The sequence below is a fragment of the Macrosteles quadrilineatus genome, unplaced genomic scaffold, assembly GCF_028750875.1.
Source record: "Macrosteles quadrilineatus isolate MER2022 unplaced genomic scaffold, UCM_ALF_1.0 Scaffold_7__1_contigs__length_78375512, whole genome shotgun sequence".
Lineage (NCBI taxonomy): Eukaryota > Metazoa > Arthropoda > Insecta > Hemiptera > Cicadellidae > Macrosteles > Macrosteles quadrilineatus.
Genome location: NW_026542600.1, coordinates 73,286,606 through 73,313,989, shown reverse-complemented (window position 1 = coordinate 73,313,989; position 27,384 = coordinate 73,286,606). Strand labels below are relative to the sequence as shown.

Genomic DNA, 27,384 nt, shown 5'->3' with positions numbered 1-27,384 from the left:
ACAATATTTTTCGTCATACTGCACCATTATAGCACCATTAGCACCAAGCTAATAAATCACAGTAGAATAATTTTATTCATTGTTTACCTTTATAAAATAGCTGCAAATATTTTTTATATCTTGTTTTGTCATTGTATACAAACTACTGTCGCCGTCATTTAGAAGCAACACTTATCATTCCACTAACATAATAATACACTGAGATTCCTCAAATCGGCCTAAATGTCGAACAGGTAGATGTAGATGTTCGTGGAATGGAACATATAGTTTGGCACGAAAATAAACACAATAAGGCTACTCCTTTTGAAATTATAACCATGCAATAACATTTGATTAATCAGGAATACTTTCTTCCGCCAAACCCACGGCGAACTTTAAAGACCGCCAATGTTCATATCATGTCCTCGACTCCAGCTGAATCTTTTACTTCCTTGGTAAAATTGGCCGTTTTCGCTGCAGTTACGAAAATTGATCAGAAGTCTTGACAAGACTATACAGAAAACGATAACACTCCGCCTAATCACTGAGGATGTTACTTCACAGCAAGAGCAAACCGTCCGACATTGAACTAATGACGTAGTTCGATGGATCAACACATTTAACGTGATAAATTTTGAATACTAAAATTCATTTTCCCGGTTAGAGTCAATGCAATTGCTATAACCAGCAGCTTTGTTGAAATCTACAACCAGCTTCAAAGCTGAAAATGTCAGAACGAAACTCGTCCAATATTAAACTCATAAAAGTTTTAATTTTATCCAAATCTACGGTCAAGTTGTCAAAGCATTTATAGACCTCGCATTTATTACGTCCATTTGATTAGGCGATGCTTTATTCTTGTGATGATATTAATAGTTGATGGATAAAACGTGATCATCTCAAATATTTCACATTTAATAATTGAAAAAACAGCAAGTATTAGTTTGAGTTTATGTTCAGTTATTCACCGTTCCAAAACATTGAATTTTTAGTAAGTGTCTATAAAAAAAAATAAAAACGCTCGACACTTTTTTACACGATTTCGGTGGTAAAAAAAAACCAAATCAAAGTTAAAGCCAATTAATTGTTGCTTTAAATATGTGAAATATTTGAATTAACCTATTTCACGAAGTTGTTAAAACTAAACTTACAACACAACAGCGTAACAAAATCCAAAGCTTACCGATTTTGGGCGACGAGTCGACCGATACGGAGTTGGGAGGCGACACAGGCTGTACTCTCAATGGAGATTTGAGAACTGGGCATCTGAAACAATAAACATTTCAGTTATTTCACACTCAAACTTTCTTGTTCCTAAATGCAGAGCAAAATTGTATACATAAGAGCTGAAAAGAGATAAATAACTTCTTCATGGCTATTGGTCCGGATGATAATTGGAGGTCCAATCGAAATCGATTACCACATACCACCTTTTATACGTATTTTCCGCAACAGTATGAGTGAAAATATATGTTTCAAGTGTCATTTGACGTACTTTTATGCACTTTCACTTTAATTAATTGAAGTGTATTCCAGCGTTTGTATACATTATTATACGCAAGTGAATAATACTGAAGTATTATGGCCACTATTGTTGCTAACCCGTGTTGCATTAACACAATTTCATGAGGTTGTTAATGACTAATAGATAGATTATGGCTGCAAGTGACATGTTGTAAAGAGGTTATAGCCTTGCAGTGGCTACATATATTTATGCTGTGCAAGATTGTTAACAACGTGTATAAAGTCTAATGGAAGTACAACTTATGATGTTGAGCCATAATTTACCATTAATACTATTAGCGATTTATGTACTGTATTTATGATGAAGTAATAAACTGCAGGAATGCCTTTGTTTTAGTAGGCTTAATCAAGACTACTATAGCTGGACAATTGGATTTAAAGCTAATATAGGTAATATATTTTATTTTTGATGAATCATAAATTGGATGAAATTGATGTCATTCCAATGTCATATCTATCATCCCTATTTCCAGAAATATATTACATAAACATATTAAATGCACTTAAAAACTGTTACAAACTGATAACTACATAATATACATAATGATATTGAAACTGAATCAGCAAGCTAACAGCATTGGGGGTTGTACTATTACTACTACTATTACTATTACTGTACTATTCCTAGTACTACTACTCGTTCGAGAAGTTTTTTGTAAAAATCCAATTTTTCGTTATTTTATGGGTGGGTATCATGGGAAAATCACCATTAAAAAATAAAAAATACCCCCGTAGCAGCAAACCTGCATACTAAGCGAATTTCCATTTACCCGGCTTGATTTCTACTAAAATATTCCCTATAAATTTTCGGTGTGTTTTTTTGATACCTTAGTATGAAATAAACCAAATTACTAAATTTGATTAAAATATATCCATAAACAAGCAAACTAGAACAGTTTATTTATTCTCCATAAGAATAACATAGGAATTTTTAATTTACAATTTTTTTAATTTTCTCCGTAGTCAATGAACATTTAAAAAAACTTCAATATACTAAGTTATTTGTTTTTTAAGCTCTTCAAAATGGTCTAGAGAGAAATTTAGAAATTTAAAGTTTTTAGGGTCAAAATTGAGAAAAACCCATTTTTACCCCATAAAACCCCCCATAAACCCCTGATCCCATGGTCCGATTATGCTGGTTCGCAAACTCGTTCGAATAAATGTAGGTTTACATGTTTGTACCAAATTTCATCAAAATCGGATCAATTTTGCTCGAGTTATCGCGCTAACGGACACATATATAAATATATATATATATATATATATATATATATATATATATATGAATTTGAACGGATGGTGTTTTTGGCCTCTGGGGACCTCAAAACGAAAAAGTAAATCGGTCCCGGGTCTAGGTCTTACCATGAGACCTACGGTAATAGCTTATTCCCTATATGTGAAATTCGCTAAAAGAAGCCTGGAGATTCATAGATTAGTAACCAAATTCAAATTGCCTTCAAAATCAATTATGCTAAAATTCTACCAATAACGAAATTATTATTTAAAACTTTTTATAAGAAACAATTGACTTAATTTGTATTGCAGGTATACGGTTGCAACAAGCACCGACAAGTGTACTCGAGTAGGTACCCACTAGGCAGCTAGCTCGGCCTTAGTTGCCTCTTTCAATTTACCCCACACAAAATAAGTTGAAACATTTCATGGCATGCACTAACAACATGCTCTTAGTACTTAGTTACTCAAATGATATCCACTTGAATTATTAAAACTTTAGGTTCGAGTTCAAAAAGCAAATGTTTAATTGTAATTGAAGCACATCATCACTAGTGTAATAATGTGTAACCTCATGGTTTATTAAGGTTAGTTAACAAAAGTATAGTGACTTCGAGATTAAACTAAATCTTTCTTACCGAGCAATCATAGATCTTTTCCGTTACACGATTAGGCCTTGCCATAAAATGTGTATGTAAGTTTTATTTAACTTGTATATTATAATTATATCACTCGGTCAACGTCTATGTTCCAAACACTGCCAAATATTCATGTTAACCAATACTTAAGAGGGTAATATTAACAACTTGTAACTCAATTTACTACTACAAATAACAAACATTAGATAATCAGATGATAGATTGAGTCAAATTTCTACTTTCAACCCTACAAAGCATCACTGGTATTGTGTTAGCAATAGAGGAACTCGTCGAATTAACGGATAAACGCGTATAGTCATATAAAGATAAAATAATACGTAGTTCGATATAATTTTCTTATTTTGCGGACCATATTACAATACATAACCTCTTTCATTAACCTAACTAAGACTAGTATTTAACTTTTACTCTATGACGACAACAAGTAATATAAACTTTTAATTTGTAAACGTTTATCGATTGGATTCTACATAAAATAGGAGAAAACACGCCAGGTTGATTTTTATGAAAATAAAATTGAATCCCATAATTCAACTGCACCATTGTCAGTTTTTTATTTTATTCATTGTTTGGATATTAAGCTATACGGCAAAATAGGTCTTGTTAGTTCATTGTATCCAAAGTTAATGAGCTTGCAGTAGACATTGTCTGCTGTCGTATGCATTTTTCATCTACCGGGAAGTAAATTATCACTTCGCAGGATATGGTTCATCTGTTGTAAATGTAAAGAAAATTTTGTCCCATTAAGATTAGTGGCGTTTGGTAAAATAAATAAGCGCAGAAGTTTCTTTGATTGTATAACCGATGCAGTGGTTGAAAGTATAGCTTGCACCTCCAAAGTAAATTAGGGAAGTAGCTTAGAACTTTGTAAACATCACACAAGTCCCTTGCAAACTGAAATTCAAAACGCTTCAAGAACTGCAAAAAGCTAAACTACATGTAAAAATATTCCTGCGGAAATTTATGTATCTTAAGTTAACAGGTTGACTTGCGACATAAGCTTTTGGGTTTAATGTTTTATTTATATAAAACTTATCCCTTTCTAAGACTACTTTTACCCTGATCATGGTCTATTTTAGTGACTCCTGTATAAAAGATGTCAACGAGGAAAGTAATAGCAACAAGATGATATTTTTATTAGAAATTCAAGAATTCCACTATTCATAATGTATCTTTGTTTACCCCCTGTTTAGAACAAAGTGGTCCGGAGGGAAAGGATCGTTTATCATTTTTGACGCTGGCATGTCCTTTGTTTGCCGGCTTTTGCTTAATTCACTTTCAAACTTTATTACCCTTAGAGTCTCTTTTAAAGGGCAATATAATTGTTTAGGAAGGATGAGAGAAGCGTCCATTTATTTCTAGATGTTTGTTTGAATGGAGTCTGAAATAATTTTGTCGCGGTGTTATAATTTATGTAGATTTTGAATCGTTTGTATCGATTAAAATCATCATAGGTAGACCTATTTTTTTAAATAAAAAAATAATGTAAGTTTGTTCTTTAGTATTACAGTAAATTCCAATAACATGGTGTTAGATTTTGTGCAGTATAATTTAAAATTTTCAAAGCTTCCATGGAATTACGTCCAATCTGTATACGAACGAATTCAATGATAATGCTTACGTTAACCAAAAATGTATATTTGTATAAATAGCCAAAAAGTAAAGCACAAATTATCAGGTAAACTCTAAAGCAATATGAACCAAATTTCTTCGATAATAGAGCTCAGTGTCACCAACATGAACTAGACATGAAAAACAAGCTTCAGATTTTTTAATGGGATTAGAAATCTACTTGTGTTGGTTGTCTATCCTGCATAACTGCATTACTGACCAAAATATTTTTAAAGGGCGTCCGAAATATACCATGGTAAAATTTTAAAATTATATGTAACTAAAAGACCACGTGTGAGAGAAAATAATAGAGTCTAGTACTTAAAGGAACTGTAACGAGTAAACATAATCAATACATGTGAATAAAAGTGTGTACAGGGACTTTTTACGCAACCCAAATTAAAAGTACCATAAGACACTGAAAACAAGCTGACATTTTTGTATTCTTGTATTCTGTTTTTTAAGCCAATCAGCTTGTGCATTATTACCGAGATAATATGTGATTTAGCGGTATTGGGAATTTATTATGAATAAATATCAACTTGGCGTTTTCGCATGCTTTATTTGAGCAATCGGAAAAATCATATTATGCCTACAATTATCAATAACACTAACGATGCATATTAGCGATCGGCAATGAAGTAAAGGAAAACTGAGCATACCAAAGCTCGTTTTGTTGTCAAATGTATCTCTAGGTAGTTGCAATTATTTGGGTTGCGTAAAAAAACACCCTGTATAAGAAAAAAAGCATTATCTCAAATCAAGTTAAAGAGTTAACGTATATTCGCAAAACCTTGGAACCAATATAAATGTCTTTCTTCGAACTCCAGTGAACCAATAATAAAAGTATGAACACTATTGTTGTTTTCGTCATTCCTTTCTGTGACAGGTTCAATCGAAACCAATCCCCTTCGGATGTATTTTACATTTATATACAGTTTTCTGGGTTGCACAGTGTAATTCAACTTGTTCGTTCTATTATAAGTCATATCTTTATTCAATTGCATCATTTACATGGAACATCAATAACAAGATTCCTTTAACAAGTCACGCTTAATAGAGGTTAAGTGGTAGACTTACAAGTCCTAACTTCGCCTCTGAAATAAAGACATTTTTCATTAAATTTCATTTGATATGCTATAAAATGCACTCATGCCATAAAAAGACCATTGACCTTGTATTCCTACTTTCACACATTTTATGGACGTCGATTAGCAGTCACGTTGATAAAAAGTCTTATTTGACAATCACATGAGCGCCTTACTATAATCATATCAAGTATCTAAGAGAGGAACACGTGTTCAGTTATAAACAGAAATTCCAGCAGAGGTATTTCATGTCAAATATTTAGGCTAAAATAAACGATTGCGTATTTATATAAACAAGCTGAGCCAACGTATTTGATAAACGAGAAGCCACGACTCAATTCACCCGTGGGTCATCTTGACCACAAGTTAATTGTTTCTCGAAGTTGTTTCATTCAATATAACACCAGCTTCTCACTCAATGTCTCAATCATTAGCCTTTTCACAACTTCGTAAAGAAATGGTTGTAGAGAAATATTTTTATTTACATGTTTTAAAGATTTAAAACTAATAAAACCCCCTTCCTAGAATTTAATACAACTTTGTCATTCAAAATATTAGCGTAGGACTTGAATTATACTTTATATTTAAGTTCAAGTATTACAGGTGACATTTAAAATTCCCACATAGTAAATTATTCTAATAATATGGACAGGACATAACAAAAAACTCTTACAGCTAAAAAGTATTTTCTCGATAATTGTTATTATTTAGGTATAATATATGTTATCAATCGGAGGGCATCTACAATAATCAGCTGATCCGACAAATTTATTGATTACAAGGTATATTGAATTTGAAAAATAATAATTTAGAAATAATATCCCATTTTGTCTGCCAAATCCAAGTGAGACATACCAGAAATATGTTTTGGTGTTAAAATGAATTTATTACATTGCTTTTCATGGCTTGGAGAACTTATAAATCTATTGCTTGCTCATAATTTCTGTTCAGATTTGGTAAAAAACTAAAGGTTATCAAAACTACACTTTACATTAGCCTTCGATGTAATTTTTTTTTCAAAACCAACTAAATTATAACAACTAGTCTTTTGAAGGCCGGCTGCACTCAGTGCCTACTCACAGACATTGTATAAGAAGGCATTCAAATGTGTCAGATATAGGTTTCCATAAAATCGAGTTAACAGGTTCTCCTAAACAGACTACACAATTATTTTACATTTGAATTGGTCACATTGGTGAGTGGAAAATTAAAACCCGAGGTAGCGGGCCGAAGATACACTATCGTCCTTGGACAATAGGTAAAACCTACAATAAAGAAATTTGTGTAACAATCCTATGCAGAGAAATGGTTCTAAAAGGTAGAGTTGTATAACAAATAGCTGTCGACCACAGGCAGTTGGCATTTACATTACATCGGTGTCACAATGTGTTTGACACAGTCGTTTCCTTTGTTTCTTTCGTATCGTAGCGACTGTTTTAGTTTACTCATAATGTATATGTTCACCCTACTAGGCCTATTTCAGATTTGATATCATATTTAACGATGGTTGCGAATAGGCAAACAATAAGTATTTATGGAGTATTTTTAATCAAGTGGCTTTAAAACAAAATACGTAAAAACTATGTTTAAACATAGTAAAGGACTCATTGCAAGCAAATAATATGTCATTAGTCATTGAGAATTGAAAATTATTTTTGTCATTGTATTTTAAAATCGTTTTTTATATACTATTTTAATATATTGATGCTAGTTATAGGAATGTATAATACCCCAACCCCAGCAAACCTGCAGATTAAGGGATTTTAACTCATTGGAATAATACTAAAAGGTTTCCTTAAAAATATCACATTTATTCCATACTTAAATAACATTAGTTTAAACGAGTTACTTAGGTTTGCTGCTACAGGAAATATCATAACGTGGGTTTTAGAGTGAAATTACCTTTTCTCTATAAGAATAACATGAAAATTTGAAATGCACAGTTTTTTTGCGAATTTGCCATATAGGGAATAAGCTATTACTGTAGATCTCATAGTAAAACCTGGACACGGGACCAATTTACTTTTTAGTTTTGATGTCTACAGACCAAGTAAACTGTTTCAGTTTCCTTGTTCATGGATATACTTTGAAAACATTGGTAAATATATTTATTTTATTCTAAGCTAATAATTTTACTACAAACGCACTTTATTACCCTACCTGTAACAGCAAACCAAGGTACTCGTTAAACCTAATGTTATTTCAATAGATTTAACAGAAAACCATATCAGACAAATGGAAATTTGCTTAGTTTGCAGGTTTGCTGTGGCGGGGGTATTTTAATTTCATCCGTAGTCAATAAGTGCACAACAACGCTTCAATATACAAAATTATTTGATTTTATAAGCCCCACAAAAAGGTTTTGAAATTAATAACAAAATTTATGTTTTCATGTTCAAAAATTGGGAAAACAAATTCCCCCCATAAATCCCTGTTCCCATAGTACGATCATGCTTGGTTTGCGAACTCGTTCCCATAGGTTTACACGTTTGTACAAAATTGTATTAAAATTAAGATCATGTTTGCTCGAGATTATCCTATTATTACAACTATATATTGTGTCACACACTGCATATAATATGTCAACCAAACATACACACAACTACAATGGGAAATTCACTGAAACTGATAAAATGTCAGAAATACCTATTATTCATTGCGCATTTTTAGCGAATTTCCCTATAGGGAAGTAGCTATTATCGTAAGTGACACGGTAAGACCTAGGCCCGGAACCAATTTACTGATTTATTTTGATGTCCCCAGGGGGGTAAAAACATGATTAGATTGTTATATTTGCATATGTGTGTGTGTGTGGATTTTGAACAGAAGGTGTTTTAGCCTCTGGGGACCTAAAAAGTAAAAGTAAATCGGTCCCGGGTCTAGGTCTTACCATGAGATCTACGTTGATAGCTTATTTTCTATATGGGAAAATTTCTAAAAGGCAGTTCGTAAAAGTATAACAGTTATGATTGCGAACGAGTAATCATAGCATTATTGTTTAAAAATATGTGTTTAATTATTGTTTTTACTCTCAAGACAATAATGTTAAATAATCCCCCCAAGTACAATCAAATAGAAACATTTATAATGGCATTTAAATTAGTAAATTTATTAAATTTAACTTGTGCCAACGGTTAAGTAAGCTTGTAATATGCATATCATTAACCATTCGTTTAGTATTGATTACAAATAAATGTACTTCGTGGAGCCTAATAGTATTTAAACAAAATGTATAAGATAGGTCTACATTTTTATATATTCTAACTGTTACTGGAAGAAGAAGAATTAAGTTTCAAGGGAAGACGTATATTATTCCTTACAGACTGTAGACCATTTTTTGTCTGTCCTACATCTCTTTATGTCAGTATTTACATCTTGAAACACATACATTATATTTGATCAAACTTGCCGATATATCTTTGGTTATCGCCTTAATTGTATAACGTGTTCATTATAATCCAAAACAACGTAAAAAGATCAGTTAGGGCTAAATTAGTTTTTAGAAATAAGCATCTTGTACAAGCAGCAATACAAATTCAAAAATATTGTAGTCACTAATACATGATGGGGTGTTCCACGAAAATATAAAATTTCCACCCAGTATTTTAGATACAGTAATATATTTATTTATTAGAACCATAACATTGATCATGTAATAGGTTAACCAGTGGTATGTTTAACAGTTATTTGTCATATTAACGCAATCCTGGGGCTATGGAAATGAATTTTAATTCACATAGATATCCATTTATTAGTAATGACACGGTCTTGCCAATATGCAATACTTATTAAGTATTGAGACTCGGCCCCTGCCCTCGAGCTTTGCAGGGACCTAATTTCAGAGTGTTAAGATGTATATAATCTTTGTAACGTTTTATTTCTGAAATAAATTTATTTAATTTGAATTTATATTTAAAGCCCATAAAAGAATTAAAAAGTTTATTTATTTATTTATTTATTTATCCACCACACCATTTTACATTGTACATACATTGAAATTTTTGTTTACAGATGGCAAAAAAAAAAGATCTACTACTAAAAAGATCAGCTATCTACTACCTACACTTAGAATTACAAAACAAAGTTGAAAAAAATAAATATATGATAAATATCACAGCAAGTGGCAATAAAGAGTAGAGACTAGTTAACATGCAGGAACAAATATTTATGAGGTAAGAGACGATGCAGCTTTTTGTAGGCAGGAGTGAAATATTATAATTAAACCTTATTCGTTGTATCATTCTCTCTCCTGTGAACGTGATATACTCAGTTTTCTTTTAAACTGATAATTTTATCAATCTAACAATGGCCTCCTTGACATTCAAAATATTTGAATATTTAAAATATAAAATTTGTTTAATTTCTCATCCTTTATAATCAGGAAAAATAAAAATACATACTCTTTCAATAATTTACCGATATACATTTAACTATTTTAATGATATCAACTTATTATTATGATTAAGAGTTGTTATAGTTTAATACTTTACGTATTTGGGTTGTTTAAATACGTATTAAGAATATTTCCATACATAAAAAATGGCCGTTTTATTAGCAGCAACATTAGCACTGATTTTTATCATGAGATATTCTTGCCAGATAAAATCCCAACCTATTAACGTAATAGAAGGGCATTGCATATTAATGGACCTTGGTAAATGAAATGGTAAGGTGATGATAATACATACGAGAGTCCACGCAACTCGGTCCATATGCATACTATACACAAACAATTAGGGATTGGCCAGAATCACGTCTGATACGTTATAAATTACATAACAAAACTGCATCTTTTAAAAATAATCGTGCAAATAACGATAATCAGGGCACAAAATATTAAGATTTACTCTAATTCAAAAGTACGTTAAAACAAAAAATAGTTCAACATATACAAAATCGGTAATTAAATAATACCCTAACATTGCCCTTATACAAACTGTTGAACATATTTATAATACATTATAAAATAATAAAAGGTAGCCCAAGTTATTTTTATGGATAATAAGTAAATTTTTGTGGTTTCCTTGTTTATGAATAATTTTCATTAAATTTGGCAAATTTATTTGTTTCATACTAAGCCATTAACAGATCACCAAAAATAATTTTTATTTATGTCCCTGTAGCAGGAAACCTAAGTACTCATGAAACTTAATGTTATATGAATAGGGAATAAATCCGATATATAAAAGAAACTATTTGAGTGAAAATCCAATCAGGCAAATGGAAAGTCGCGCAGGAAACCCACTAGTCCGACGCTCTCCGTTCCGTTCTGTTCCTTTCAGTCTCCGTCGTCTTCCGTCAAATTGCTTTCCAAGGCTTAGAATCAACCGTAACCCATTTATCCGCTCCGTTCCGTTCCGTCTCCGTCCGTCAACATTGCTCTCTGGGGCGTTGTTGCCGGATCCGATGTTTCTCTAGTCTACGAGCACCAGCCTAGTTTAGTCACTTTCTAGCTTCGTGTGTGACATGGGTGTAAACGTACTTTTGATTAAAGCAGTTAAAGAGTATCCTTTATTTATTTTATACAGTAAGTGATAAAAGTTATCACGATAAAAGGAAGAAGGACAACGCCTGGCAGAAAATAATAATATAAGTGAAATTATATACGTGAAACATTCAATCTAACAGGCAAGTTTATTGTGTGTTTGTAAAACTAGACAAAATAAACAGAAAACACTGAATTCGTATGCTTGCCATACAACAAGGTACAATAATTAGGGTTTGGATATAAATACAAACCATAAAAATAGTTTCTACATCACGACTGGTACATTTCTCGTCGGTTACTGACGGAGCCCGACCCAGACCGGAGGAAAGGAAACTGAGGAACGGAACGGTAGGCGACATACTAGTGGGTTTCCTGCTTAAGGCCTCTTTTATGCACTCCGACGGAAAACGCAGTTGCATAAAAGGGTTCCATTTGAACTTATGTAAAAAAACGCTCCTACGAAACGCCAAAACTCGGTGGAGACTAGGACCTACGCCAGCTCCCGACGGAACGCTGAAACGCGACGGAGATTCCGTCGTGCATAAAAGGGTCCCTTTTGAACCCATGTTAAAACACTCACCGACGCAACGCCCAATAGATTCCGCCCGACGGAAAACGTCGTGCATAAGGCCTCTTTTATCTTCGTTTCAGCGTTCCGTCCGGAGTCGGCGGAGGACTTAGACTCCACCAAGTTTCGGCGTTTCGTAGGAGCGTTTTTTACATACATTTTTTTACAACTGCGTATTCCGTCGAGTGGAATGTAGCGCTGCCAACCTACCCCAAGCTCTCTCTGTCATACACAGTATCGAAATCGCCTAATCATTGTAAATAGATGATCATTTTTCATTTTAATGGATTGAAGAGTACAAATAAAAAGGTGTAATTGGGAAAATCTTCTGTGTGAGAATTACATTTTAGTTTAAATCCGTGAAATAATACAACCTTACAGTTTCGTAGGAATATTATGACTTTCGTATTCCCAGGACTGACATGGGAATTTTTGTATCAAAGGTATGTACCCCGGGATCGATATGGGAATTGCTGTACAAAAGGCAATCACACCATCTCATTGGCAACCCTGCAGTAGTGCCAACACTGTCATTGCTGCCAACCCTAAGACTTCCATTCACCGGGGGTACACTGTACAGGCCACCTCCTTCGCCGTCGTCTATTTTTCTTTACGCACAAATAGGTATAAACCAATAAACAAGGATTCATCTCGGGTCACTGTCGATGGACAAATGAACAAAGTTGGCAGCAATGACCACACCCACCACGGGCATAATAAAAGACTAGCAGATTCCACTCAGCAGAGAATCTGCATAGAAGGTACATCGATTCCATCCGACGATTTCGCCCGACCGAAAACGTCGCGCAGACTCCGCCGAGTTTCGGCGTTCCGTCGGGGCGTTTTTTTACATAGGTTCAAATGGAACCCTTTTATGCAACTGCTTTTTCCGTCGAGTGGAATGTAGCGCTGCCAACCTACACCAAGCTCTCTCTGTCATCCACAGTATTGAAATCGCCTAGTCAATCGCTCGGCGGAGAAAATGCTAAAGGAGGTCTGCCATTGGCTTGTTACATTGATAGTTAAAACATAGGTTAAACTGTGTTTAATTTTATCTGGTTTAATTCTACATAATGTAACCCGTATTGCATTTATCGTCCAACATTAACATTGTGTTCAATGCTAATGGAACATTGCTGTTGTTTCAGCTGCCTTGTGTTTTGTGATGTTTTTGCCATCCCTACGACAGGACGTGAACATTATACAAAACAACCCGCATCGCATTTTATGTCCAACAGTGGCATATTTTGTCCCTTTTGTCGATCTATTCACGTCCTATCGTATGAGTAACAAAAACATCACGAATCACAAGTCAGCTGACAACAACAGCAATGTTCCATTAGCATTGAACACGCTGTTGTACATTAAATGCAATGCGGGTTGTTGTTTTCATTGTAAATATATTTTCAGCCACGATGGCAACATTACCTGCGATTCTCGTATGGCTAACTACATATCAATACCATTCTTTCATGTTTAAGTTCCAGATTCTATAGGATTTATTCACCCAAAATCTCTCCAAATTAGAAGAAACCATTAAAGATTTTCAATCGAATTTTCCATTAAACTAAACATATGTTGCCACCTTGTACTTACCGCAATATGTGCTATGTCCCAGCATAGACGGGTGAAAAGTGTAAAAAATACATGGAAGCTAACATTAACAGTAAAATGTCATTAAAATTAAACCAATAAATGATGGTGTTTTGATTTCTTTAACATTACAATAAAACACACTTGACTACCTTTTTTTCACAGTAATCCTAACAACCCATTAAAATTACTCATAAAAATAATGTTATTTAAGTATAAAATAATAAAAAATTTAATGTTTAGCCTCAAACACATGTAAAAAAATATAAATGAAAACAACTCCAAAATTGTGCTTATAAAGATTTTACATAGCTTAGATGTTAACTAAATTCCCTCAAAAACTATTTTGGTGGCTGTATTTATAAAAAAAGCATTAACAGAAACGTACGTTGGATGAGATAACAAACATTGATTTCCAAAATTCAGCAATAACATCTTTACAAAATACAAAAAGTCTTCATAAAATTAAAAACGCTCTTAGAAATATGGTTAGTAAATCAACAAAGATAAATCAGTACCAAAGTGTGACATGTTTCTTGCATATAGCATAGAGTTAGGTTGAGCAAGACCGAAATAGCTACGTGCACGGGGTGAACAAGAGTGTTCGGCGTTTCTATCTAAACTTCTCCACGCTTCGCAACCACGTTCCATAAGTTTTAGATTGCTTAATAATACGTTATACGGCGTCTTACACAAATCCATACCCTTCAAATCCTTTTAAGGATATTTATTTAAACTCGGCATGTATAAAAGGGGGTCATATTTGAAAGTACGATATGTTGTAGATATTTCAAATAATTTTGATTTGTATTAAAACATCTTTCGTTAAAACTGAGATCGGCAGAACAAGCTTGTGTTTAGCTTGATCTCTTTGATGTACGGGTTGAAAATCCGGAAAGCAAAACAGATCAGTTACGATAGAATTCACTCGGAGGTTTGATATTATTTGCACAAACACAACTGAACCCGAGCTGTTTGGTTTTAGTTTTTCAGTCAAACCGATATCCGTGCAATTAAACTTAGGCGGGTATTGGGGGGTAAGTATTTATTAATATTAACTATGCTTTTCTATTGATATGAATTTGTTTGCAACTCGTTTGCGGAAACTCATAAATGGCTCGTGGAAACTTTTGGTTTATTTGGCAAAATTAGGCGATTTTAAAAATTTTTTACCTCTAGATTTGTTGAGGCAAACGCCATTTTCACCCATAAGTTTGCGTTTTAATGTTGCCTTGTTTAGGCATATGTGATGGTAGGTCGCCCTTTACGCAAATTTGGGGATGTATTAAGTGTTTTAAGGAAGGTTGGACTAGAAAAGTTTAGGTTATAATAATTTTTGTATTATTATTAAGCAGATTCTCACCCAGTGTTTTAATTGTACAAAAACAGTCTGGAGGTAACATAACTTCCGTATAACCGCCATATTGCCACCGGACGCCACCATATTTCCACTGGACACCGCTATATTGCCACCGGACGCCACCATATTGCCAACGGACGCCGCCATATTGCCACTGGGCGCCGCCATATTGCCACCGGACGCCACCATATTGCCACCGGAAGCCGCCATATTGCCACTGGGCGCTGCCATATGTTCGGGTCATGTCGACACCAGCACTGCAACACATACAGATCTTGAACTAATCCAAGCGCAACTGCAACTCCAGATTGCAGTCTGTAATTGGTCTATAGTCTGTGGTATAACCCAAACTTTACCTTACCTAATCCAACCTACCTTCAAAAGGACTAAATGCAGTCACGAATTTGCATGAAGGCCGACCATCTTAACACATCTTTTCTGACATCAAAAGGAATTTGCTAATGTTATAGAAGTTTGATTGGGTTAGGCATGGTCAAGTTAGGCTGGGTTCGGTTCAGTTAGCATAGTCACTTTGAACACTTAGGCTTCTTGTTTAGATTAAATACTCACATTACATACTTAAACAGGCATAAAGCGATCAAAATAAACACGTTTTCAACAACATTAAAACGACAAATTAGGGATGACAACTGCGTTTTGGCCCCAAAAATGCCTGAAGGAAAACTGCCAAATAAACAAAGATTTTGTAAACATCGCATGAATAGCTTAAGTTCATAATTACCATAATTATTTACTGAGTGGCCATGTTTATTATTTAAAGAAGTTTTAAGGGGATTCAAGAAATGAATAACCACTATTACAAGAATGAATTTGGTATAAATAAGGTAAGGTTATTTTAAGTCGGATTAGGATAGATTATGTAAGGTTAGGTTAGGTTAGGTTGGGAAAGAGCGGACTCTAGGGTCAGATATGTTATCCACAGCTGATTGTACATGATTGATGATAAATGGCACATGTTAAGGTTAGATTAGGTTCGAGGTTAAGTAATTTCTTAAGAAATTCTTAAGTAGGTTAGTAGATTAGGGTATAATCACATCGCAATACAGTCTGGCAAACTTTAGCCAGACAAATTAGCCTCATTCTTTTTTATACTCTTTACATTATTATTACAGTATTTTGTTTCTTATTTCAATTTATCACCAATCATTTAAAAACTTAATAAAGCAACTTGAATAAAGGTTGGATTTTTAATTATATCTATATTACTCACACATTTAAACATTTTAAGCTACTCAGTCTACGCACAGCCTCTGCTCATGTAGACTTTTTCCTTTATTTTTATATTATTGGTGTTTTTATTTTAGTCTTTTTTTCATTTTGGCTTTTAATTATATTACTTATATCAAGAGGTGTGCACGTGTTACGTTTATTTGTTGTTGAGAAATTTTATTTTTTTGATTTTTTTTTCATTTATGGGATCTAAACATGTAGTTAATTTCTTTTCCCTTACGAAATGTAATGGCTCATTTCTGTACTACATACTATGTATTAATTATTCCTTATTTCAATCACCTTTTTTGAATAGGGTAAATTGCAAATGTGACAAGAGTATTATAGAAAATGCTCAATGTTTTAAAAAGAAATAAATCATACTTAAGCAAGAAAATTAAACAAATTGGTTTACTATGAATTGCTCAGTCCCCAATGATGATGGATTTGGCTAAAGAGGTGTCAAAGGCTTACACGCTTAGTTATGGAACTACGTTAGTGACCCTGTCAAGTTTAAATACGGTCATGTCAAGTAACTTTCCTAAACTTGGTCTTTATCCCGTCAAGCCTTACATGGAACGTCAAAGTACATAACGCGTATCAACTTGTAGGCCAATAAACAGAAACGTGAGCTTTAAATGATAAAGGACTAGGTTCCCCTTAAAAGTAAACCGGTTTAAAAAATATCTACGTTACGTTGTGTACAACAAATAAACATTTAAAAGTGTAAAAACCCTACGATCTATAAACCTATTAGGTAAAAAGTAAAATACCCTGTCAATAAAACTCAAAAATAAAACACAGAAATTCACAATATTGTTACAAAACATCGTATACGATCATTTAGGAAAACTAAGGAGTTAATTAAAAACCCACCCTAATAGAAATGTTAACATTTAGGTAAGAAATAAGCCTTTACATAATCTCAAACTTTACGTAAAGTAACTTGACTTAACCTGACCATTTTTAAAATTTGACTGGCATTTTTGACAGACTATTCATCTACCTGTCAAACATGTAACTATATTATAGTTGTATTTGATAATGAAATTATTGAATTCACAGGCTCATATTTAAATAAATCAACGTTATCCATGAACTCAAATAAAATAAACACACAAATAAGTCATTTATGTAGGTATAAGAGTATATTCCCACTTAAACTGGAAATTGTAATTAGAAACCGTATCTAAAAGTTGAGCTTCAGGTACCTTTGTTGAGTTAATTCGAAATTTAATTAGAAACACTACAATCTTGAAACTCCAACTGCAATCTATTATTTTTCTACAATGATAAATTATGGAAGTGGCTCAACTAGTAGTGCTCTTCGTTCAAAAAAGTTATCAAAATTATAGCTGAACTCCCTTTGGGTCTAAGCCATACTTAATTAAATGTATAATTTACTTTTTAGCGATAAACATTATTCAAAATAAACCAGACAATAAATTATTCCGTAAGGTTAAAGAAATTGTTGAGCTCGACACGGCATAAACTGAAACTGACCAGTATACCAAAATACAGAACTTATACTATTTAATAAACCTTTAGTGTCCATAAAAAATATTGAATACTCTTCAAAATGTATAGGGAGTTGAAAGGAGTGGTTGCTGGAGAAGGCTTACATTTCAGCATAAGAATTGTTTAACTACAAGTAATACTTGAATTTAATAACTGGTATTCTTCAATTTTTGTTAGATGTAGAATTTGTTTTTCCTATGGCGCAAGGCAAATAACTCGGGATCATTTCCCCCACTACTTCAGACTTAATAATTACTAAAACTTGTGAAATTATTACTTAGAAATATCCATTGGTGATTTGGCGGGATTTGAACCCGGAGACTCAGGGACTCAGGGCCAGCTCACTCTCCACTACATGTAGAAATAGCCCTTTTTGATATAACAACATTTTTAGATAAAACAACTAATTATCTTTCGATTAATCGTATTGTAATGTGACGTTTTAATGAAACAAATTAGAAAAATAGTTAGTATACTTAAGTTTACTAAGGAGTTGGCCAAGAAAGCCGTCCATGCAGCATCATGGACCAGTCTAAAGCACGACCGACGCCGACGACATACAAAACATATGTCAGGCTTTAACTTTACTACTGGGCTGGACATGTTTTGGTAACCAAGATAAGTCTCAGTGCCTTCTGGTTTTAAAATATCTCCATTTCCAAGAGAAAATGTAGGAATCACTTCTCTCTGCTTTTTACAGATATGCCATTAGTGTTTTCTCTGTTTCGGTTAATTTTAAGCTCGAGTCTTAATAAAAATGTTTATTCTTTTATAACCTTTATCAATATATGGGATGGTGTTTTATACTATAATTCAGGCTTATTTTTATCAGTCATTCTTATGAACTTTACTGATCTTTGGAACACTAGTTGAAATCCCGACTATAGTTCGGCCGCTTAGAAAACGACCTGCGCGCTAATGCTAAACCAATGCTGGAGGAGGTCGCTTTCTAAGCGGCCGACCTATAGTATTTAATTCAAAAGGTCTGATATAAAGGAGAGTGAGCTAAAACACACGATAAACATTTTTCGTGTCATTGCCACTTGCGAGTGACACACATTTAGGTGGAATTCAGATTTTCACAAAATACTTCATTATAAATCCAACATTCGTGTGACAGTAATATGTTATGTTCAGCAGATAGAATTGCATAAAAATACCTACAATTAAAAAAACTATCTATAAAAAGTGTATTTTTAAAGAGTAATGTACGCCAGAACCCCACATCAGTACACCAAACAACTATTTCTAGAATAAATGGTCGCAGAGATTAGTATTGTGTTTTTTTTTCTTTTTCTGTAAAATACAATGTGATATATAATAAGTTGACAACAAATACTAAACATAATTTAGGGTTGTTCTTAATTAGTCAAATGTAAAACCTAACAAAATAGTTCGTATCTTTAGATTTACCGCTATGACGGCACATAACTTGTATAAAGCATCACATATCTTTAATGTACTGTATTATAATAAATAACTACTAAAGGATTTATTACCATAGCTTTGATAATACTATGAAAACAATTGATAGCTTCATGTCAATAGTAGCCGAGAGGTTATAGTGCTCGCCTTCAAACGTTGAGGTCGCTAGTTCACTTCCTAGCTAAGTCCTAACAAAATCGGTTCACGACCCAGATCTCATTTATAAGGCCAAATGTCGACGTTGGTTGGTAAAAAAGAAAAAAAACAGGTTAAACCAAAGGAGAAGATAACACATTTCGTATATTACATAGGACTGAAGAAAATTTAGAGCTTCTGTAGTTTATTGAAGAATTACTAATTTTAATAACATATCGCTATCTTAAATTACTAAAAGACGAGACGATTTTATAATACATAACATTTTCACCCGGGTTGTATACACAAAGAAATAACACACATTAGAAACACAGATTCTGTCAAAACAAATATTGACATAAAGTTAAGGCAGCTGTTTCTTTTGAACGGAACGTTAACAAAATAAACAGCTAGAAAGGAAAGATGCCCTTTCCCTAAAGACATTAAAATCTTGTCGATCTGCTTATTTAGCTTTACAACAAACGCAAAAGATAACAGAACGTAAAGTAAACTTTAAGCGTTGAATAATCGACGAAAGAGGGTTACAACTTGTTATTTTACGCCTTAAGAACTTTCACACCACCTTATATTATGGTTTAAATAATGGTTCACTAGGATAAAATAAAAGACAAACGAAAGTAGGGTTTGAAAACATTTACAGTCGAAACCAATAACGAAATTGAAGAAGTTTACATCTTATCACTAAATAAGATGGTTTATCTAAAATAATTAGTTGATTTTTTTCTAATTTTGCAGATAATTGTGTTTGCTCTAATTCGGGACAAATGTGTAAACACGTAAGGAAAGACTTTTTCGATGCAAAATATGATTACAAAGAAAAGGTTATAAATCTACTAACTTGAAAAACTTATAAATTGATACGTGTAAAAACACCACTGGTTATGGTGTTTCTTTTAAGCCACAACAATAAAAAAAATATTCCATCATAAGTACAAACGCACACAAAACATAATTCATTTGAACTCAGAATAAAAATCAAGGTACTAAAGAGATAAATACAATCATAACAAAAAATATAATATTTAAATAAGTAAATACTTTAAAAAAGTCATTGGATTTATTTCTTCAGATTTACTACAATGAATAAAATGATAGCCCATAGTATAAAAAAGATATTCCTATTAGATAAAAAACCAAAACATAAGTGTACATAGACGAAATTTGGCATATCAGACAGAAAATGTAATCATATTCTTGTGAAACTATGGATTGTGATTAACAACGATTTCGCGAATATGATCTCAACGTTTTTATATTTAACATTGCTAATTGAATTAAATATAGGCTTGACATTTTAATTCCTACCCAAACCCAATAATGTCTTATGAAGATATTGCTCAAAACCTATTCAGCCTATTTTTATGTAGGTAACACGAAAGGAAGCCCTTAACGCTTTAAGGCATCTTATGTGATTAAATAACGTACCAGGTCATAATAACTCATAGTAAGGTTAAGCTCCAAAGTTTTCTTACTATGTTATTTTATGTCCAAAGTTATCTCGTAGCGTATGTTTATGGGCGATAGCATTATGTCCAATAAACAAAGCTTTTAGAGGGGAAAACTTTGGAACCGTGAAACTTTGCAAACATTAATGGGCTCATAAATAGTTTAGATTTCTGCGGGATATTTTTCATACTTACAGACACTTCCATAGCACCATAACGTTATTTTGTATGAGGATAGCAACGAAAAGGAAATTCAGTTTTATTATTAAAAGTTTGCATACATTTTAAAGTTAGTTGATGGATGGGTATATGTGTAATATACAGGGTGGCTGAAAAGTAACTTGCACCCCCACTTAACTTTTCAACCAATTGAGATATTTGAAATCGGTTTGCGGCAACCTTCTTAGATATCAAGGGCTACAATAATTATGTTCAATTTTGAAATTTTTGCCCTTAGGGGTAGCGGGGGTAGGGGGTAGCTCAAAATTTTCAAATGACAACCATAGTCGAGTTTGGTATCATTTTACAGGTCTTGACGAAACATAAACATTGACATAAAGAAAACCAAAATCGGCTCACTAATAACGAAATGGCGCCCTAAAACGTTTCAAATCCAAATAACCATGAGGGTGGCAAAAAAATTAACTTGCACCCTCTTTAACTTTTTAACTATTTGAGATATTTGAAATCGCTTTGCGGCAACTTGTTTGGAAATGAAAGGCTACAATAATTATGGTCAGTTTTAAAATTTTTGCCCTTAGGGGTAGCGGGGGTAGGGGGTAGCTCAAAATTTTCAAATCACAAGTATAGTCGAGTTTGGTATCATTTTACAGGTCTTGACAAAACATAACAAATAACATAAAGAAAATAGAAATCGGACCATTAATAACAAAATGGCAGTTCAAAATTACTTTAAATAACCATTGTCTCAATTATTTTTAGCTGCCATTTTGTTATTAATCGTCCGATTTATATTTTCTTTATGTTATTCGTTATGTTTTGTCAAGACCTGTAAAATGATACCAAACTCGACTATACTTGTGATTTGAAAATTTTGAGCTATCCCCTACCCCCGCTACCCCTAAGGGCAAAATTTTCAAAACTGACCATAATTATTGTAGCCCCTCATATCTAAGAAGGTTGCCACAAACCGATTTCAAATATCTCAAACGGTTGAAAAGTTAAGTGGGGGTGCAAGTTACTTTTCAGCCACCCTGTATGTGTAATATAATAGGTTTATATACATGTAATAACATAAAGAATATACGACTCTTCATATAAACTGTAGCGAGAAATATAATTTATAACCACAATATAAATTAAAGATCACGGAATCTTTGTTTACATTATTTCAGGCTAGGCCTAGAAGAGATCGCGGTATTATCACTAGGACAAAATCCATTCAAATTGAGGAAATTTGAACGCGGGACCTCGGAGACGGATGTTTCGCGCTCAACTGATCTACTCATCTATTTATGTTCTTGGAATCTTCTGATACAATATGCATAGAGATTAATTAAGTACACTTTCCTCTGACCGTAATTGAATTTAATATCAACACTAATTTGAGTATCCATAATAGATACTAATAAATGTATATGATATTTATCAAACACTGTTAAATTGATGAGTTGATCTAACACGTTGGCTTTAAAAGGAAGTTGAATTTTTAAATATAGATTGTGCACAGTGATTTAACATAAATACTACAGAAACCTAATAGAGAAATGCTTAAGTATTTATTCTATTTGGAAATATGCGAATCATACGATAGGACCTTGTAGCTACGTCTACCAACTCATATAATGCATAGGTTAAGACTGACCAATAATGTGGTAACTGAAACAAATATAATACAATAAGGTTCAATTATCAAGCCTATGTACAGTTGGATTTTTTTAGGCAGAAGCGGTTAAGGTGTGGTGGGATATCTTTGAAGATGAACCTTTTTTGGCTGTAGAGCGATCATGTGTTCATACGTGTCAAGTTTTGATGCTAAATCAAAACAAACAAATAACTAGCACATATCCTTGGAATTAAATACTCTCGATACGACGAGATAGGCTAACGTTTTGAGCCATTTGAATTATAATTAACAGCTAACAGTATTGTTGATAATTCTTTATGCAATCAGATAAGTTCACCTCGTACAAACAGGATAACGTTATACGATAGACCACAGAAGGAAGATTCGAGTTTGGCTTATAAAAAACAGTAGCCTAAATACTGAATGTTTTCTAATAAATTACATAATGAAATTCACTCAATTTATTTATTCATCTAAAAAAAAAACATTCTGTCGTAAGTAACACAAGACGGCTCTTATATGCCTAATTGTAATTGACAATATTATGCCAGTTTGTTTGTTTTTATTTAACCTCAAAATAGTCAAAATTTGACACGTATGAACACATGAATGCACTACAACAAAAAAAGGTTTATCTTCAAAGATATTCCAACACACCTTAACCGCTTCTAGCTAAAAAAATCCAACTGTAATACACGATTACTTGCTTAATATAAACTGTCCAAACTAGTCTAGCAATGGATTTTAAACGCTACAAAATTCGTTTTATTGACATTGTGCTTGGTGAATAGTAAATGCAAACATTAAACGAATAATAAGTTGATAATTTATTTAAGAAAAGGAACTCACCGGAACTTGAGATGGTCTTCTAGGTCACCTCTTTGTACGGTCTGGCCACAGTCTGCACTCGGAGGACATTTCACCAATAGCTTGTCGATTAATCTGAAAACAGTACAAATGATAAGTTTAGAAAAAATCTAATAAATAATTCATGCTAAGCTGAACTGAACAAACAATAACAATCTCTACTATAAGATTAGTCAGTACAATTAGTATTTATTATTTAACTATCTATGATGGTTCGAAACTGGAGCCAATCGTCCTTAATAAAGCTTACGTTTATACATTGTGCATTATACATTAGCTGTACCGTATATACAGGGTGGTAAAAAAGTCCCTGGACAGTTAAATATTTTAAAAAATAATGTAGATAGAGCTACAATACTTGGTACAAAGTTACAGGGCATAAAACTCTATTTTAACACATATTCAGTGATCCAATAACTCTTCAGGGGGACGGCCCACAAGGAGTCGGAAGAATATCTTAAATGGAAGCATAGGTCAATATGCACATCACATTAAAGGTCTTTTTTAGTAGAATACAATGCCGCAAACCACACTTTAAAAGGTTGATCCTGCGCAAAATGGCAGATGTTCAAAGATTTCTTGAATCCGCCATTTTGAATCTTTGAACGACTGCCATTTTTTACTCAGGCATTCTTTTGAGCTTGAACTTACGGCATCGTAATCTACTAGTGAAGACCTTTAATTTGATGTGCATATCGACCTATGCTTACGTTAACAATTTTCTTCCAATTCCTAGGGTTGTGCCCCCTGAGAAGTAAGCGTATAATAGCAATGTTAATTAAATGAATCTTTGAACAACTGTCATTTTGCGCAGGATCAACCTTTTGAAGTGCGGTTTGCGGCATTGTATTTTACTAAAAAAGACCTTTAATTTGATGTGCATATTGACCTATGCTTCCGTTTAAGATTTTCTTCCGACTCCTTGTGGGCCGTCCCCCTGAAGAGTTATTGGATCATTGAATATGTGTTAAAATAGAGTTTTATGCCCTGTAACTTTGTACCAAGTATTGTAGCTCTATCTGCATTTTTTTTAATATTTTACTGTCCAGGGACTTTTTTACCACCCTGTATAGAGTTATTAAACCGTAGATATATTAACATAATACATCCTAGCTGATTTGAGATTATTACACATAACTCATTATCTACTAAATTAATCATTACTAATAAATTACCCCAAATATTCTTGCTATCGTTGGCTTTCGAAGCTGTGGCACCCCCGTTTTTTTAATCAAACAACAAAAAACAAGTAGGCCTAAATCTCCCCTACTTTCAGTTTACGAATCTATACAATAACCATAGAGATCAAGTTATTTTGTCTTATGAATTAAACTAAATTATAAAAATCATCATTGAATAGCATAATCATGAATAAGAGAGTGAAAACTAAGGCTGCACATTCTTTTCTAGCCTGACAAAAAATAATATAGGTTTCAAAATTACTTTTTGAGGGTTTTCTTGAGGATAAAATAATATGCGAAACACAGAATTTTTATCGGTGTCGCAAACGATGAGGACTCTGATCACACAGACACATAAATAATACTTTACGAATGCATTTATGTACAAATGTAATAGAACAATACTGTACATATCAAACCGATTCCAGCACCGTATAACCTTTTTTAACACTTAATCGAACATAGAATAATATTTGTTTACCGCACCAAATATTAAATTAAGTTTCCACGAATTTAAGCTGAATCCTGTTGGATAATAATGGCAAAATGTCAACGTACGTCGACGAACCACTTTTAGTTATTAAGCAGGCCGGACTCGATTCAGTTGTATTGTTGAATTTAGAAGTGGGTCATTAAAGCCATCACAAGAGATTTCAACGGGGAACAACTACCTCATGACAATATCTGGGTTCATAAAGGGAAGTTCAAAGAACTCTTTGAAGGTCTGAGGGAATAAATTTACATTTCCTTTACCTTTCCTACCACTAAATGTGAAATTCAGATTCAAACATACCTAATCTACGTACATTCTATTACACAAAGGTTTGAATGAACCAAAGATAACATCTTTGTCGTAAATTGATCAACATTAGAAAAAAATGAATAAAAGTACAATTCGGACACTGCAAGAAAATACTTGTTTTAGATCGATTCCTCAAAATTTAAACCAGCTCCAGTAAAGTTTATAGCCAATGTTAAAAACAAATAATAATCTAAAAAAAAGTAATGATTAGTAAGTTACTGTAAAATTACAATTTAACACCTTTTTACCACGAGGTAACTTACATACTAACTGTTCTATTTATCTATTACATAGAATATCTATATAATATTATATTATATTATATAGAACCAATAAAACTCACTGTTAAATAGGACGTCTTGTGAAATGTATTTTACGTAAAATTAAATAAATATAATATGGAAAATTTGCAAATCAAATAAGGTATTTCAACACTGAATTTTACCAGAGTAATGTGTGGCCTAACTCGGCTGGTTTTACTTTGATGTGGCTTTATTAATATGTGGATAATTCATAGCATGTCAAAGGATTAGGTTAGACTACATAGTATGACTGATTTGAACACTGAAAGAGCGTACTCTGAAACATAAAGGTCACGATTTTTTAGGAGATTTTTTTAATATTACGATTTAGTACTAAAGGGTATATAAGCCTAGTACGTAAACGGGTATCCCCATTCCGGGATGCTGCGGGGTTGCTGTCAATGGGTGCCGTATGCAGGGCGCAGACCAGTAGCCTCATCCACCGGGTCTTGGTTCAGCAAGAGCCTATATAAGTATATAAGTACTTGGTGGAGAGGCTTGTCGTACGTGGGGAGGTGACCCAACGCGAGACCCGGCACAACACTTTGCTCCACTTTCAAAAAGTGCGCCTGGAAGTGGTTAGGAAAGGGGGTTTTCTACTTTGGCCCAAAGATATACAATCTCCCCATGGACCTAAAACAGCTGGGTGTCCTGGCTTTTAAAAGAAACTAAAAAAATGTATTAATAGTGTAAAATAGGCGTATATGTATTAAATATTTGTATTTTATCACACCATTTCTTTTATTATAATAGTATTATATATTTAATTAGTATTTGACCTGAGTGACTCTGTAAAACAGTTAAATTGTACTAAGAGTCGGAAATAAAGGCATTTTTATTGTATTTCTTATTTTATTTTTACGGTTATGAAATTCCGATACTATCTAAAGGTCAAAATAGCCGTTTAATTTTACACAGTTAAATTCCCATTGACATTATTATTTCATCAAAGGACGCAACCTGAATATACCAAGGAAAGCATTGAACCCCTTAAAAATAAACTGGTAAAGTTCTAACCTATAGTTTGAAATTATTTTAATTCAATAATTTTATAAATGCATTTTACCACAGATATGTTTTTTTTTTCATGGGTGCATTAAATTTTCCAATAAAGTGACCATTTTATATTTTAAATGAGGTACAGTATAAATAGGGTTAAATATATGATATAAGATTAAAATAAGGCAATATAAAATATTATCTTTTTAATTTAAATAATGCATACAGCCTTTATGGAACGGGCGATTTTTAAAATGTACATTTTCAAATAACATTGGATTTTGAACATCCTTATAGGGCCAGAGGTGTTGGGATCGATACCTATTCATCCCCGAGAAAATGAGTTTAAGCGCTTCGGAATTACCATACCTTAGGTCATTAATTCACACGAAGGACACAAACTTTGTTTTATAGGACCATTACCTCTACATTCGAGTCCTTATTTGATTTAACCTTAGAACGGTTATTTGAATGTAAAATTAAAATTACAGTAAGCTTTGATATTAATTAAACATTATTATGAAATGTAGAAAGAATTAATATTTTCTG

General features: G+C 33.0%; 1 protein-coding gene across 4 annotated transcripts in view; it reads right to left on the bottom strand.

Moving 5' to 3' along the window:
- The window catches only part of LOC128998557 (E3 ubiquitin-protein ligase LNX-like), a 325,727-nt gene that overhangs the window by 82,310 nt on the left and 216,033 nt on the right, over positions 1–27,384 (bottom strand). For all 4 annotated transcript variants that reach the window (XM_054424742.1, XM_054424747.1, XM_054424743.1 and 1 more), the window contains 2 exons: positions 23,534–23,626; positions 1,163–1,245 (listed from right to left, as the gene is read on the bottom strand). In XM_054424742.1, coding sequence (XP_054280717.1) covers positions 1,163–1,245; positions 23,534–23,626 — 176 coding nt within the window. The remainder of the gene's footprint in view (positions 1–1,162; positions 1,246–23,533; positions 23,627–27,384) is intronic.